Raw genomic sequence first — 13,517 nt, 5'->3', positions numbered from 1 at the left:
CCCAGGCGTCCCATGAAAATCATTATTCATAATTATCTATTATATCTATCGATTATAATCATTATCATTCTATTGCCTAAGCTTGCTTCTATATTATTATTTATGAGGCACTAGAAAGCTTTGTAAAATACAATGTGATATTATCACTACTACTGTTACTACTATTTCCTGAGCAATCCTTTCTAGATGTCCTAGGACTAAAATATCATGCAGCCTGAGATTAGCAACTTTCCCTTTTGAGACTAAGGTTCCAAGTTAGGTCAAATCAATCTACTCTCCAGGAGGAATTCCTACCACACAACTAGCTACCAGATGGAAATAATGCCCTAGTTACAATTTTGTATATTCTTACCAGTAAAAAGAATGTAAGCATATATAATCTCAAGTTATAAATTTTTATCTCTTATTAAAAAGCACTGCTACTATATTAATATATTTGAAAGTGTACACACAAAACAGATTGTAAAAGAATGAAATTAAATAGAAACTCAAGGGACGTCTGGGTGGCTCAGTGGTTGAGCATCTGCCTTTGGCTCAGGTCGTGATCTGGGGTTGTGGGATCAAGTCCTGCATCAGGCTACCAATGGGGAGCCTGCTTCTCCCTCTGCCTATGTCTCTGCCTCTCTCTCTCTCTGTGTCTCTCATGAATAAATAAAATCTTTTTAAAAAATAAATAAAATAAAATAAAACAGAAACTCAAGTTCTTACATTTTCTTCTGCCCCCAATAGATTCTGATGCACATATCTCATTATGGACATCACTGTATTAACTAAAAACATTGGGAACAATTCATAATTATTTGTTGAGCCCCTTCTCCTACGATTTGTCACTTTAAATTATTTCTAATCCTCAAGAGAATGTTTCAGGTAGGCTCAGAGTGTTGAAGTAACCTGTGTGATGGCTCAGGGCCAGCAAGGGACACTGGACATCCTAACACTTCATGATGCTAAGACAGAGGCAGACTATACTGCCCCAGCCTGTCTGCATAGCTGTTATAGCCTATGAACCCTCACCTCTCTCCCAGGGTGCTCTGCCCTACCACCATCACTGTGCAATGTTCCTAACAATGTTACAGGAAAAATGCTTAAGATATCTTAAGGATGATAATCAGGTTGCAAAACAGAATGTAGAACATGATCTTAATTCCCTTAAAGAGTAGATATATATGTACATATATATATTTATTTGCCCTATGTTAAAAAGAGACACACACACACACTTTACATCCAGACACTGTGCTGATGTATAAGATACACATTATTTTAGTTCATTCTCACAACTACCCTGCAAGGCGATAAACCATAATAATATAGATAATATTAAGAGCAGCAGCTAATAGTCATTGATTACTTAGCAAGTCGGCATTATACTAAGTGAATTCTATGCATTACCCTGCTCAGTATCTGCAATTCCAGGAAGTGAAGACACTGTCACCTGCATTTTATAGATAAGGAAACTAAGGCTAAGGCCCAGCACCACTTATCTAGTAAATAGCAGGTCCAGAATTAAGAATGAATTATTACATCTTTATTTAATTATGTAACAGATGTACGTGATACAAAATTTAAAAGCTACAAAAGAATATTCTGTGAAAACTTGAGACCCTGGGCTTTTTCTCAGGATTTTGCTATCTGAGTAAATACATGATTCCCCATGGGTTGGGGCATCCAGAGCACAAACCCCTGAAAGAGGGATTGCTGGGTCAAGGGTACAGGCATTTTTAATTCTCTTTCCACTGGGCCCATCTGTGGGAGCCGCTGAGAATGCTGGCTGCTAAGTGCTCGCAGCTGTCCCCTACTCTGGAAAAATGCCCTCAGCTGCCAAGAGGCACCTTCTCAGGAGGTTACACCCACCCCACACCAATTCATAGACAATGACTGACAGGGTGGTGGGAGTCCAACTCCCTCTCTTTAAAGAGGGACAACCATGGTGTGGGTTCTAGTCCCTGGGCCTTCCTGATGAGGCTAAGGCCAGACTGAAGCTGAGATCCGGCCTGGTGTTTGGCTCTTTCTCCTCCTGAAGTCTGGTTTACTTCCTTTCTTGCAGATTTGTTCGAGCACCCCTCCATAAATTACATGTCCCCAGCCCTGTCTCAGACTCTGCTTTCAGGCAGCCAACTTAAGACAACTGGTTTCAGGAGCGGAGTGGCTCTAGGAGGTAAATTTGAAAGGTGCTGTACTCTGGAGTTGGATAGCTCAGCAGCCAGCTGGCCATGAGGACCCCAGCACGGTGGTCAATCCCGATGGTTACTCCCAGGGGCAGCAGTACCACTGCTAGGGCTCCCTTGTGGTGGACTGGGTCAGACACTGGGTGGGAAGCAGTGGCTCAGGCAGTGCCTGTGGTGTTGGAGAGGTGTGGGGAACATAAGAGCAGTGGAGTTGTGTGGTGGCTGCGGAAGGCCACTGATCTTTTGAAGAGAGAAAATGATAGGCTTAGACAATCACAACTTAAAAGCAAAGGGTGAGCGTCAGAGGGCTTCCCTGGCAACATGTAAGCAGACCCTCATCTCCTGCAGCTGGAGGGTTTCTAGAGCTAAAGATCAGGCCTGGGACTTAAGTGCAAGAGTGGCAGATCTCCCAAGAAAGCTGCACTCGAGAAGGAACATCCATGCCTTCTCCTGCCAGGCCTGCTAAGGAAGAAGTGGGACTTTGTGACCTGGGGGAGTTACCCAGGGGAGATGCACACAAGCACCTTCAGCCCACAGATTCTTGGAGACTGTCTGGTGGCAGAAGTGCTCCAACCTCCCTGCTGGAATACAGAGTTCTGCAGGCTATTTCACGATTACAGACGAGCCCCAGATAAGTCGAGCGCCTTATGTTAACTCCTGCTTTGTCATAACCTAGTCCCAAAGGACCCAGACCATATGTACCCCAGGACAACATGCTGATCCACTAGACTGTGGACATCACGTTAACCTGATACAATAAGCAAGAAGTGGCAAGTAGATGTCTTGGTAAGACACACAGGCTTCAGAGGATAGAAAGTTTCAGGAGCCTGCCCATCTGGCAAGCTGTTAGGGGTCAAGTGGTCTGGAGCATGACAGGACATTGTCTCCAAGTAAAGGACAAGATTTATACCTTCCACCTCCCACCACTAAGAAAGCAGTGCAATGCCTGGTAGGCCTCCTCCAGGTTTGGAGAAAACTACTTCAATCATTTACTGGTTTGTGGGAGGCTGACAGTTTTTTTTGGGAGGGGGGGCAGAAGAGAGGCCCTGCAGCAGGTCCAGCTGCAGTTCAAGCAGCTCCGCTGCTTTTGCCATACCATCTATGGTATGGTACTAGAATGATCTATGGTAGAAAGGTATGGTGTGTGACATCTCAGGCAAGTCGCAATAGGAGGGCTGCTCAGCATAGTTCCCTAGGGTTCTGAAGCAAGGTCCTGCCATTTGCAGCAATTTGAAAACCACCTGAGGAGAAAACGCAAAATGCTCTTGGCATGCTATGGGGCCCTGGTACAGACAGAGTATCTAGACATGGGACATCAGATGCTCATGTGCTCAGAACTGTCCTTTAGAAGTAGGTTGCCATAACTACTCAGTTTGGGGGCTGGGTGGGCTGAGCAGCAATGTGTTGAAAGATGAAAGTGTAACATTACACACTGAGGCTTGTGCAGGTCTACAGGGCGTGAGCACAGGTGCGTGAACAGGCACCACAGGCCTCTGTGTCCTCCACAGCTGTTACGTCAACATCTCTCTCTCAGTGCTTACTTCTTGATGGGAGTTCTTCATGACCAGCTGACAGAGGAAAAAGCACTCAAGCTTGGTTCATGGAAGATTCAGCCAGCCTCTCACCTCAGTCACTTCAGTGTTTATGCAATGGGTTCATGATCACAGACACTACAATGGGAGCTGTGCAGGGGCTCAACAGCACGAACTCCTCCTCACTATGGCTGCTCCAGCTACTACCATTGCTGGATGGATGGCTGGACAGCCACATAGACCAGCACCTATCCCCTGATGTGGTTCCATCCCTTGTGAAGACCAGCTAGCTACATGATGGCAGCTCGATTACCTCAGACCTCTTCCACCCTGGAAGGGGTGGTAGTTCATACTGACTGAGACTGGATGCATGCTGGCTGGATGTCCTTTGGCTAGTGCCATTGTCCAATGGTCCACAAATGTCCAAGCCACCGAAGTGGGATACTGCATAACAATGGGTAAACCAAGAGATTCACTTTATGGGAAAAAAAGATGCAGCAGTAGGCATGTGACCATGGACTCCATAATAGTCATATACCATGTAACACTCCATCCAGAAGCTGCCAGCCAGCCAGAGCTGTAACCAGGTCTTTTTTTTTTTTTAATTTTTATTTATTTATTCATGAGAGACACAGACACACACAGACACACACACACACACACACACACACACACAGAGGCAGAGACACTGGCAAAAGGAGAAGCAGGCTCCATGCAGAGAGCCCGATGTGGGACCAGATCCTGAGACTCCAGGATCACGCCCTGAACTGAAGGCAGGCACTAAACCGCTGAGCCACCCAGGGATCCCCTGTAACAGGGTCTCTTAAAGAAGCTGAGGCACCAGCTTGGAGATGACATCCTGTGAAGAACGGAGCTCTCCCCCAGATTGCAATTTACTCCTCAAACCAAGGGCCATTTTAGGGTGGTATATCCCCAAGGATAAGCATGGGTATAGCACACAGTGGGTAAAGTAGGAGTGGCCCCACTCAACATCACTCTCAGGGACTCACTTGGGAATGGACAGTCCTATTTGGGGAATTTCTGCTTCCTTAGCCTGAAACTTTAGGCTCAGGGGGTTGAAAGGTCCTGGCTCCCAGAAGGTAACATTTCCACCAGGGTTCACATTGTAAGAGTTACAATGGCAGCTGCCTGGTCCCTTTGGGCTCCTTGAGCCAATAGACCAGCATGCCTAGAAACAGGCAACCATATTGGCAGGGATAATTGACCCTGATCATCATGAGGAGACAGGTCTGCTACTATATGAGGCAAAAGAAATATAGTTACTTATATTATACTCTTTTAGCCAAATGATTTTTTGAAAATGTTTTTAGCACATTTTGTCAGCTGTAATTACAGAACCAAGTTATATTATCATAAGGTAATTTTGAAAATCCAATCCTTGATTTTGCCACCTATTCTATTCAAAGATACTCTAAAAGAAGTCCTACCAGTTTGGATTAGAATCCATACTTCAGGGCTGTTTGTTTTCTGGGGAAAGCCTGTTTTATATGTTTTGTTTTTAAAGTAGCTCACATTTTCAGAGGAACATTATTCCTTTTTCCACCAAAAAGGAGAACATTTAGGTGGTGAAGGAGGAAATTCAAGAAATCAGCCAAATATAGCAACTTTCAGAATACAATTACTTAACAATCTTTCTTATTCTAAATTTGAGCTTATCTCCCTACTCTGGCGTAACTGGAAGATTGAAGTATAAAATACAACATACGGATGATAAAATGTTCCACTAAGAGAAGGAGACCATAAAACTAGGAAAGTCCAAACAAGACTCCAGGAAAAAAAAGGGAGTTATTCCAGACCAAGCACACATTTAGTTCACAGCAGTAAAAGAACAACAGGAGTTCCAAGAGGACCTCATCACTTCTGACCCATACATCCAGGAACTAATAAAAATCTGTGCTAGCACTCTTCCTTGGAATGCAACAGCCCTGAAAATCCTGAGCTTAATGTGACCATTTTGTCAATTTGACAACCAATTTTGGCCTCTGCCTCTAAGACCACTACTCTAACACCAGCAAATGAATGCCTGTTTCTTCTCTAATGAAAATCATGGCACTGCAGATTCAGTGAGAGTTCCCTGTGAGCCGCTGTAAGCTGCGTCAGCACTGGTTAAACTTTAATAGTCTAAAAAGGAACAGAAATTGTTACAGCTAGGAATCTCCCTTTGTCTTAAAAAAACTTTTTTTTTTTTTTAAGAACTTAAATACAATTAGAATATCATTACTACATCTGCTTTTTCCTGAATTACTTTTAGTCAATAACTCAGGGACTGAGTGATTTTTCATTCCTTTCTACTCAATTAAAGGAGCACTCGATAAAGAAATCTAAAATCTTATAGTTAAAACAAGAATGAGTTAATAAAACTAAAGGCACACAGTTAAAAAGGTGATGACAAGGGAGCACTTCGGTGTTTCCTAGTCAATGATTCCATCAAATCTGGGTTTCCTAATTATCAGCGTATTGGCATTTGGATGGGGCAAATTTTCAGTCTGTATCTGACCCCTTCCGACTTTTCCTCTAAAAATATGTTGGGGGGGGGTGGGAATCTCCTGTTTTGCTACTGGAAAGATTGTAAGCACTAGCAGATAGTAAGCAGTACAATTATTTCATTTTTATTCATTATAAATTCAGCCCAAAATAGCCAATCAGCACCAATAAAAGTAAATATGTGAACTTAATATGTTCACATATCTTAATATGGAAAGGGTGGTAAAAAGGAAAGAACACAAAAATGATAAAAACTCAAACCAAGTAAGGTCATCTAATCTCCACATATATGCCTACAAATGGTTTGGAAGAGAACGAAGCCTAATAATAAAAATAGCTGAAGTTATCAATGAAAAGGATTTTTCTTTTTCTGTATAGTTCTTTGTGCAGAAAAAAAAAGGGGGGGGGGGGGGTTTAAAGGCCTACGCTACAGAATTCCCTAAGTATAGAAAGTATCCAAAAGCTTTGAAGAAGGGTCAAGGAAATATCTTTAGAATTTCATGTTGATACTTTTTTATAAAGAATGAGAAAAGTTGGGATGCCTGGATGGCTCAGTCGGTTAAGTGTCTGCCTTTGGCTCAGGTCATGAGTCTAGGGTCCTGATCATGTTGGCCGAAAAAAAAAAAAAAAAATCCATGCTTAGCAGGGGGTCTGCTTCTGTCTCTGCCCCACACCATGCTCATGTTCTCTTCTCTCTGAAATAAATAAAATCTTTAAAAAAAAAGAGAGAAAAGTCTGGAGATTCATCTGAAAATACAATAAAATAGAAGGGGAAAATGTGCTTTTAAAGGCAGATAGTCCTTTTTTATACCAACTTTTTTTTTTTTTTAAGATTTTATTTATTTATTCATGAGAGACACAAAGAGAGAGGCAGAGACTTAGGCAGAGGGAGAAGCAGGTTCCTGTGGGGAACCTGATTTGGGACTTGATCCCAGGACCCTAGGACCCCAGGATCACAACCTGAGCCAAAGATAGACAGACGCTCAACCACTTACCCATCCAGGTGCCCCAGGAACTCTGAATGTTTAACATCAAAGGCTAATCATGTCTCTACATGACTGCAAACTGAAAAGCAACTCTGGGTTAGAAGAGGTAGGCTGGGAGAGTTTATCCCTGAAAGAAAGAAAACTTTTTTCTCTGGCAGCTTCATCCAGATTCTTTTTGGCACAAAACTTGAAAATTATTGAAATGGGGGATATCTCAATATTTTGTTACACTTTGCTCTAATAAGAGAAAAAAAGTTTTCCTTCAATTCACATGGTTTTATGAAATACAGAACTATTTTGATAGCTTTGTCAGCATTTCTAAGTTCTAACCAAACGTCCTCTAACATAATAAAAAATATTTTCTGGACCCCAGCACTCTCCCTGGAACCGTTCTCAGCGTTCCAATCACCTGAGTTAGCTACCGGAAGTTTTGAAAGCAAGACTTACTTCCCATCAACCTTCCCATGACCTAGCTGTACATGCTACGTTATTTCTGCTCTATCAGTGAAGAAAGAAACCCTGTGGATAGAGAGCCTTGGCCAATCCCCAACACCATTCCATCCTGTCCAGGCTAGGGAGGCTATGAGGTCAGAGTTCATCCTACAACTTCTGGTGGAAAGAGGGAGAAGAGGAGGCTACTTTTCCCACTGTGATTGCTATGGTAAGGAGAGCAGGCCTGAAGCTAGGGTTCAGGAGAGAGCCTGCCTGAGAGTGAAGCCAAAACAAAGGGAAGGAAGCACTGTTGAAAAATGAAGAAAAACAGTCCAAGAGACTTGATCCAGCTAAGTCTGAAGCTAGTGCTACCTGTAGGTTTTCTGTTCCAGGGGCCACTGTGTATGCAACTCCACCCCCACCAATTTTTTTTCTTTGAATCAATTTCAATTAATATTGTCCCTTAAATAGGAAGAGTCCTGTATCAGTTAAGATGCTTTTAGCTGCAAGTAAAAGGACACCCACATAAAAATGGCTTAAGCCACAGATGTTTGTTATTTCATATAACAGGCAGCTCTAGAACTATCAATTCAACAAAAACAACACTGCAGTCAAGAATCCAGGTTTCCCATCTGTCCCCTTGGCAATCCTTAGGATTCTGGATTTTGTCTTTGAGCCACAGTGATTACAAGACATCTACCAGTGCTCCAGGCATTATATCCTCACATGACAGCATCAGAGGTAGGGAAATTTTCTTAGCGGAGAGGATAAAGTACACTCTACCTCAGCACTTCACTGTGGTCTCACAGGCCAAAACAGGGTTTCCCACTGCCTCGCTGCCTTCACCCTGTACAACCAATCAATGGTAAAGGGGAATGGAATTATCATGATGGCATAAAGACCAGTCTTGACCTGGATGGGCCTATCTTTCTTCAGTGCACTGTGGCAAGATACCTGATCAAAATTAGAGTTCTATTTTCAAGGAAGAAGGGGGACATGGCTCTTGGGTAGGCAACCAACAATGTCTGCTGTAACTCCTAATACAAGCATTGGTGTTCGCTGACCTGCACTTACCCAAACATTCAAAGAGTGAAGAACATGACATTCCAAACCAAATTATAAGAACCATCGTTTCCATGTGCATAATACCTAAATGCATACCAACTATAGTTCTTATTCTGAGAAACTATGAAAACTGACCACAAAACTGTACACTCCTTGGAGTCATGTTTTAAGTCTTTACTGAATGTCCCTGAATAGGTTATTAGTTGTATAGGTTATATTCAATGTTCCTGATAGCAGGAAAAGGATGTTAATAAATGATCATCCCATTCTTAGAGCTCGAAAACTATCTTGTTAGTGAAGGTTGTTTGAATCTGCCAGGATGTGCAGCTCAAGAGCCTGCTAAATAGAGAACAGGAATTCGAGTAAAATTGTTTTTCAATTATTTACTGAAGATCAGTACTACCCAGTGGTGTCTCTTCCTTAAGATATGGCATCACTAGGGAGTTATGAGGCTTATGTGAGGGGGCAATGCAAAAGATCATGGGCAAGAACCTGGCACTTAGAAACATGAGGCCCAGGGGAAACACAGGAGGAGCTGAACCAGGGTAGTAGGAATGCAGATGGTGACAAAAGAAGGTGAATCAAAGTCTGAATGTTCCATCTCCAAAGCTAACCTAAACCATCGCTGTACTGTAAAATTATTACTAAATATGCTAAATAAGACTCACAAGGCAAAGAAAATTAAGTAGAGCATCAGTGGAGATAAGGAAAAATTAAATATCATTAGTAGGCAAGTGGAAACTAGTAAGAGTAACTACAATATCACAAACTGATGAATGTCTTAGCTGACCTTAGTGAAAACTTATATACTATGCCTTAAGTACCCCCACCCACATTTTCATCTTGATTTTAATACTTACTGAAAAGTAAGGTCCCTGCACTTTCATTAACCATTTCAATTAACTTTCATGTAAGCTTGTATCTATTATGATACCGATTTAGTATCGGTAGATACTAAATTAGCCTCTAGAGGCTAATTATCTTTTTTCTTTTAATATTTATTATTGAAGGACAGTTGACATACAGAGGCTAATTATCTTAACAATTAATTGCTGCAGGAAACAAGAGAGAAATGTAAGTGAGGTAGAATGGAATGCTCCAGAAGACTTTAGATCTGACTGACATGGAAGTGAGCCACTTCTCCTTCCTAAACCATAAAGTGAGAGTCCCTTCAGGTTGTAAAATTCAATGACCCTAAGAATTAAGCATCAATTGCTTGCCTTAGTTGAGTTGCAGGTCTGCACAGCCTAGTAACACAGTCAATGTGCCCCAAAGGTAGTTCTAGAAGCAGAAAGGCCTTTGAGTAATATGGGGGGGGGGGTTTTCTATGTGACTTTTAGGAGGTCATCACCCCTCTCTGAGCTATAGTGTCCTCATCTGTAAAATGGGATCATAATACCCTCATGACAGATGGCAGTGAGGATTTAAATGAAATCAGGAATATATCATATCTCATGTGGTTCCTGGCACTAGGGAGGCACTCAAAAAATGGTATTGTTACTGCTTTTCTTATAGGATCACTGATAAGCACTTACCTAAAGAAACAACAGCAACGCTCTCTGGCAAGAAATGTAATCTGTATCGGATCAGTAAATGCACCAATATGATGCAGATAGCTGCGGGGAAAAAATAAGACATTGTTAAAACAGCACAATTTTAAGTTCAAAGCCATGGTTACTTCTGGGGGGTGCTGCCAGGAAAATGTACAAGGGACAGTGACACAAACTGCAGTTGTATTTTCAATCTCTTATTTCTTAACCTGGAAACAGATTCACAGTGTTTATAGCATTGTCTCCATATTTCTTCATATGCCTGGACTACTTTGTTTTCCAGTGGTCACTGAAAGAGCAACAGATATCTTCAGTTTTTCTAGCCTGTTAAGCCTTCTACAATCATTTCTTCAAATCTCTCTGATTCTAAGAAATGGTCTTCAACTTTTTTGAAGTAATCAACTAGAAAACTTGAATGGTGAGAAGGAAGTCAATGAAATCAATCACTTTTATGTAAAAATAACTGCAACATAACATGTTGACACAAAGTATTTTGCTACCATGTGGTTGGTTCTCTTTGAATACAGAAGGAAGTGAGAATGTTGTATAAAGAGGACAAAGTAAGTACTTTGAGCTGATGATGAGAACAGCAAGAGCAAAAGATGGGGTGCCTGCTTCTTGGCTGGGGGACCAGGGCTCCCACTGGTTGAGGGCTCCGCATGAGCCAGGCGCTACACTGAGCACTTCCCAAACACTGTCTCATTTGGCCTCCAACATCCCTCTTAACTATTATTATCATAATATCCTTTGATTATAGATGTAAAAACAGAGGCTTCAAGAGGTCATGTCATTCATAGGTACTGCAGGATTGAGCCCAATGCCAACCCTGTGCTCTTAACCAGAGGCACCCACCACCTCCCACTCAACTGCCTTTGTTCCTCAGTCACCAAAATAAGAATAATGTCTGACTTTTCTCATGGAGGTGTTGTCATGAAAGAAAAGAAAGGAAACAAAAGGATGTGAAACTGTTTGAAAGAGGGGAGCCTGGGTGGCTGGGTCAGTTAAGCATATGCCTTTGGCTTGGGTCATGATCTTAGGGTCCTAGGATTGAGCCCTGCATTGGGCTCCCTGTTCAATAGGGAGTCTGCTTCTCCCTCTCCCTTTGCCCCTCCCCGCCAACTCGTGTTCTCTCTCACTAACTGCTCTCTCTTTCTGTCTTAATAATAAATAAATAAATAAAATAAATAAATAAAAAATCTTAAAACAAAACAAAACCCTGTTTGAAAGAAGCATTTCTGGACACCCCCCACCCAAAGCATACCTTCACATAAATAATTCCTAAATGTAATTTCATGGTCCAAATCCAAATGTGCATGTCTCCTTCTTTTATTATGCACCTAGGTGGTATACCATCTCATTAATCACAGTATTATCTTAACAGCACTAAAAATAATTGTTGCTTTTTTTATAAAAGGAAACGTTTAAACAATCTGCAGGGCGGTTAAGTGGCCACCCTCAGAGCCTGCACTGACAAACCAGATATCTTTAGGCCCACCAAAAACCACCAGGTGGCTAGAAAAAGGAAACAGTTGTACATAGAGAAATTTTGTCCTCCTTTCATTCTGTGCTTTAAGCTATCAATCTGTGGTGTTATTTTATTATAAATATTTAACTTAGAAAAATCCTACATTAAATAGTAAGAGCAAGAAAAAAATGTTCTAAGGCATAAGCACAACATGTGACCAGTGAGCAGGCCTATTGTCTAAAAAGGCAGGCACATAAGTAGACCGAATATAGATCTAGGGAGTTCATTCAGTTTCTGTTCTTTTTTTGCACCATGCTAGATGAAAAAATTAATTTAAAAAGCTTATTGTGGGCAGCCCTGGTGGCTTAGAGGTTTAGCACCGCCTTCAGCCCGGGACATGATCCTAGAGACCCGGAATCAAGTCCCACGTGGGGCTCCCTGCATGGAGCCTGCTTCTCCCTCTGCCTGTGTCTCTGTCTCTCTCTGTCTCTCATGAATAAATAAAATCTTAAAAAAATAAAATAAAAAAAGCTTATTGTAATAAATCAAACATCAATTTGTACCTTTAAGAGCAAAGGGGAAGGGTGCCTTGGTGTTGTTTTTTTTTTTTTTTTTTTTTTTTGCCTTGGTGGTTTAGTAGGACCCTCAACTCTCAGGGTCATGAGATCAAGCCCTGCATCTCTCTCCCTCTCCTTCTGCACTTCCCCTCTGTCTCTCTCTAAAAAAAAAATAAAAAATAAAAATAAAAAGCAAAGGGGAAAAACCTATCTCTAACAGAGATAACTAAATATGAGGTTCATGAATGCCAGGTAATGGTCCTCAGCCACTTAAAAGAATGAAGTATGAAAAGACCCACAGAATGGATGAGAATATATGTAAATCATTTATCTGATAAGGGTCTAGTAACCAGAATACATAAAGAACTCTTACAACTCAACAACAAAAAGACAAACAATACAATTTAAGAAATGGGCCAAGAACCAGAATAGCCATCTCTTTGAAGATACAAATGGCCAATAAGCACATGAAAAGATGCTCAATGTCACTGGTCATTAGAAAAATGCAAATCAAGACCATGAGCTACAACTTTACACCAACTAAGATGGCCATCATTAAAAAACAAAACAAAACACAATCAAAAATAACAAGGGTTAGGGGCAGCCTGGGTGGCTCAGTGGTTTAGCGCTGCCTTCAGCCCAGGGTGTGACCCTGGAGACCCAAGAGGTATGGAGCCTGCCTCTCCCTCTGCTGTGCCTCTGCCTCTCTCTCTCTCTCTCTCTCTGTCTGTCTCCCATGATTAAATAAATAAAAAAATCTTTAAAAAATTTTTAAAAAGTAAAAAATAACAAGGATTGGCAAGGAAGTAGAGATCCTGGAACACTAGGCCACTGCTTGTGGAAATATAACATGGTACAGAGTTTGGAAATTCCTGAGAAAGCTATACATAGAATAACCATTTAACCCAGCAGCTCCACTCCTGAGTATGTATCCAAGAGAAATAAATATATGTCTACACAAAAACCTGTATACAAATGTCGACAGCAGCACTATTCACAACAGCCAAAATGTAGAAATAACCCAAACATCCATCAATTGATGAATGGATAAACATAATGTGGTTTATCTACACAAGAGATTATTATTCACCCATAACAATGAATGCACTTCTAACACATGCTATCAACCTTGAAGATACAATGCTGACTGAAAAAAAACAGATATAAAAGGCCACATATTGTATGATTCTATTTGCCTGAAATATTCTGAGTAGGCAAATTCCTAGGGACAGAAAGCAAAATAGTGTTTACTAGAGA

General features: G+C 41.3%; 1 protein-coding gene across 3 annotated transcripts in view; it reads right to left on the bottom strand.

Moving 5' to 3' along the window:
* The window catches only part of SLC9A8 (solute carrier family 9 member A8), a 70,576-nt gene that overhangs the window by 50,790 nt on the left and 6,269 nt on the right, over positions 1 to 13,517 (bottom strand). For all 3 annotated transcript variants that reach the window (XR_012018676.1, XM_072801397.1, XM_072801398.1), the window contains one exon: positions 10,224 to 10,304. Coding sequence is in view for 2 of the 3 variants with exons in the window: in XM_072801397.1 (XP_072657498.1) it covers positions 10,224 to 10,304 (81 nt within the window). In the remaining variant the exon portion in view is untranslated. The remainder of the gene's footprint in view (positions 1 to 10,223; positions 10,305 to 13,517) is intronic.

The sequence above is a fragment of the Canis lupus genome, chromosome 26, assembly GCF_048164855.1.
Source record: "Canis lupus baileyi chromosome 26, mCanLup2.hap1, whole genome shotgun sequence".
Classification (NCBI taxonomy): domain Eukaryota; kingdom Metazoa; phylum Chordata; class Mammalia; order Carnivora; family Canidae; genus Canis; species Canis lupus.
Note: the sequence above shows the minus strand (reverse complement) of the source record. Positions and strands in the feature narration are given on the sequence as shown.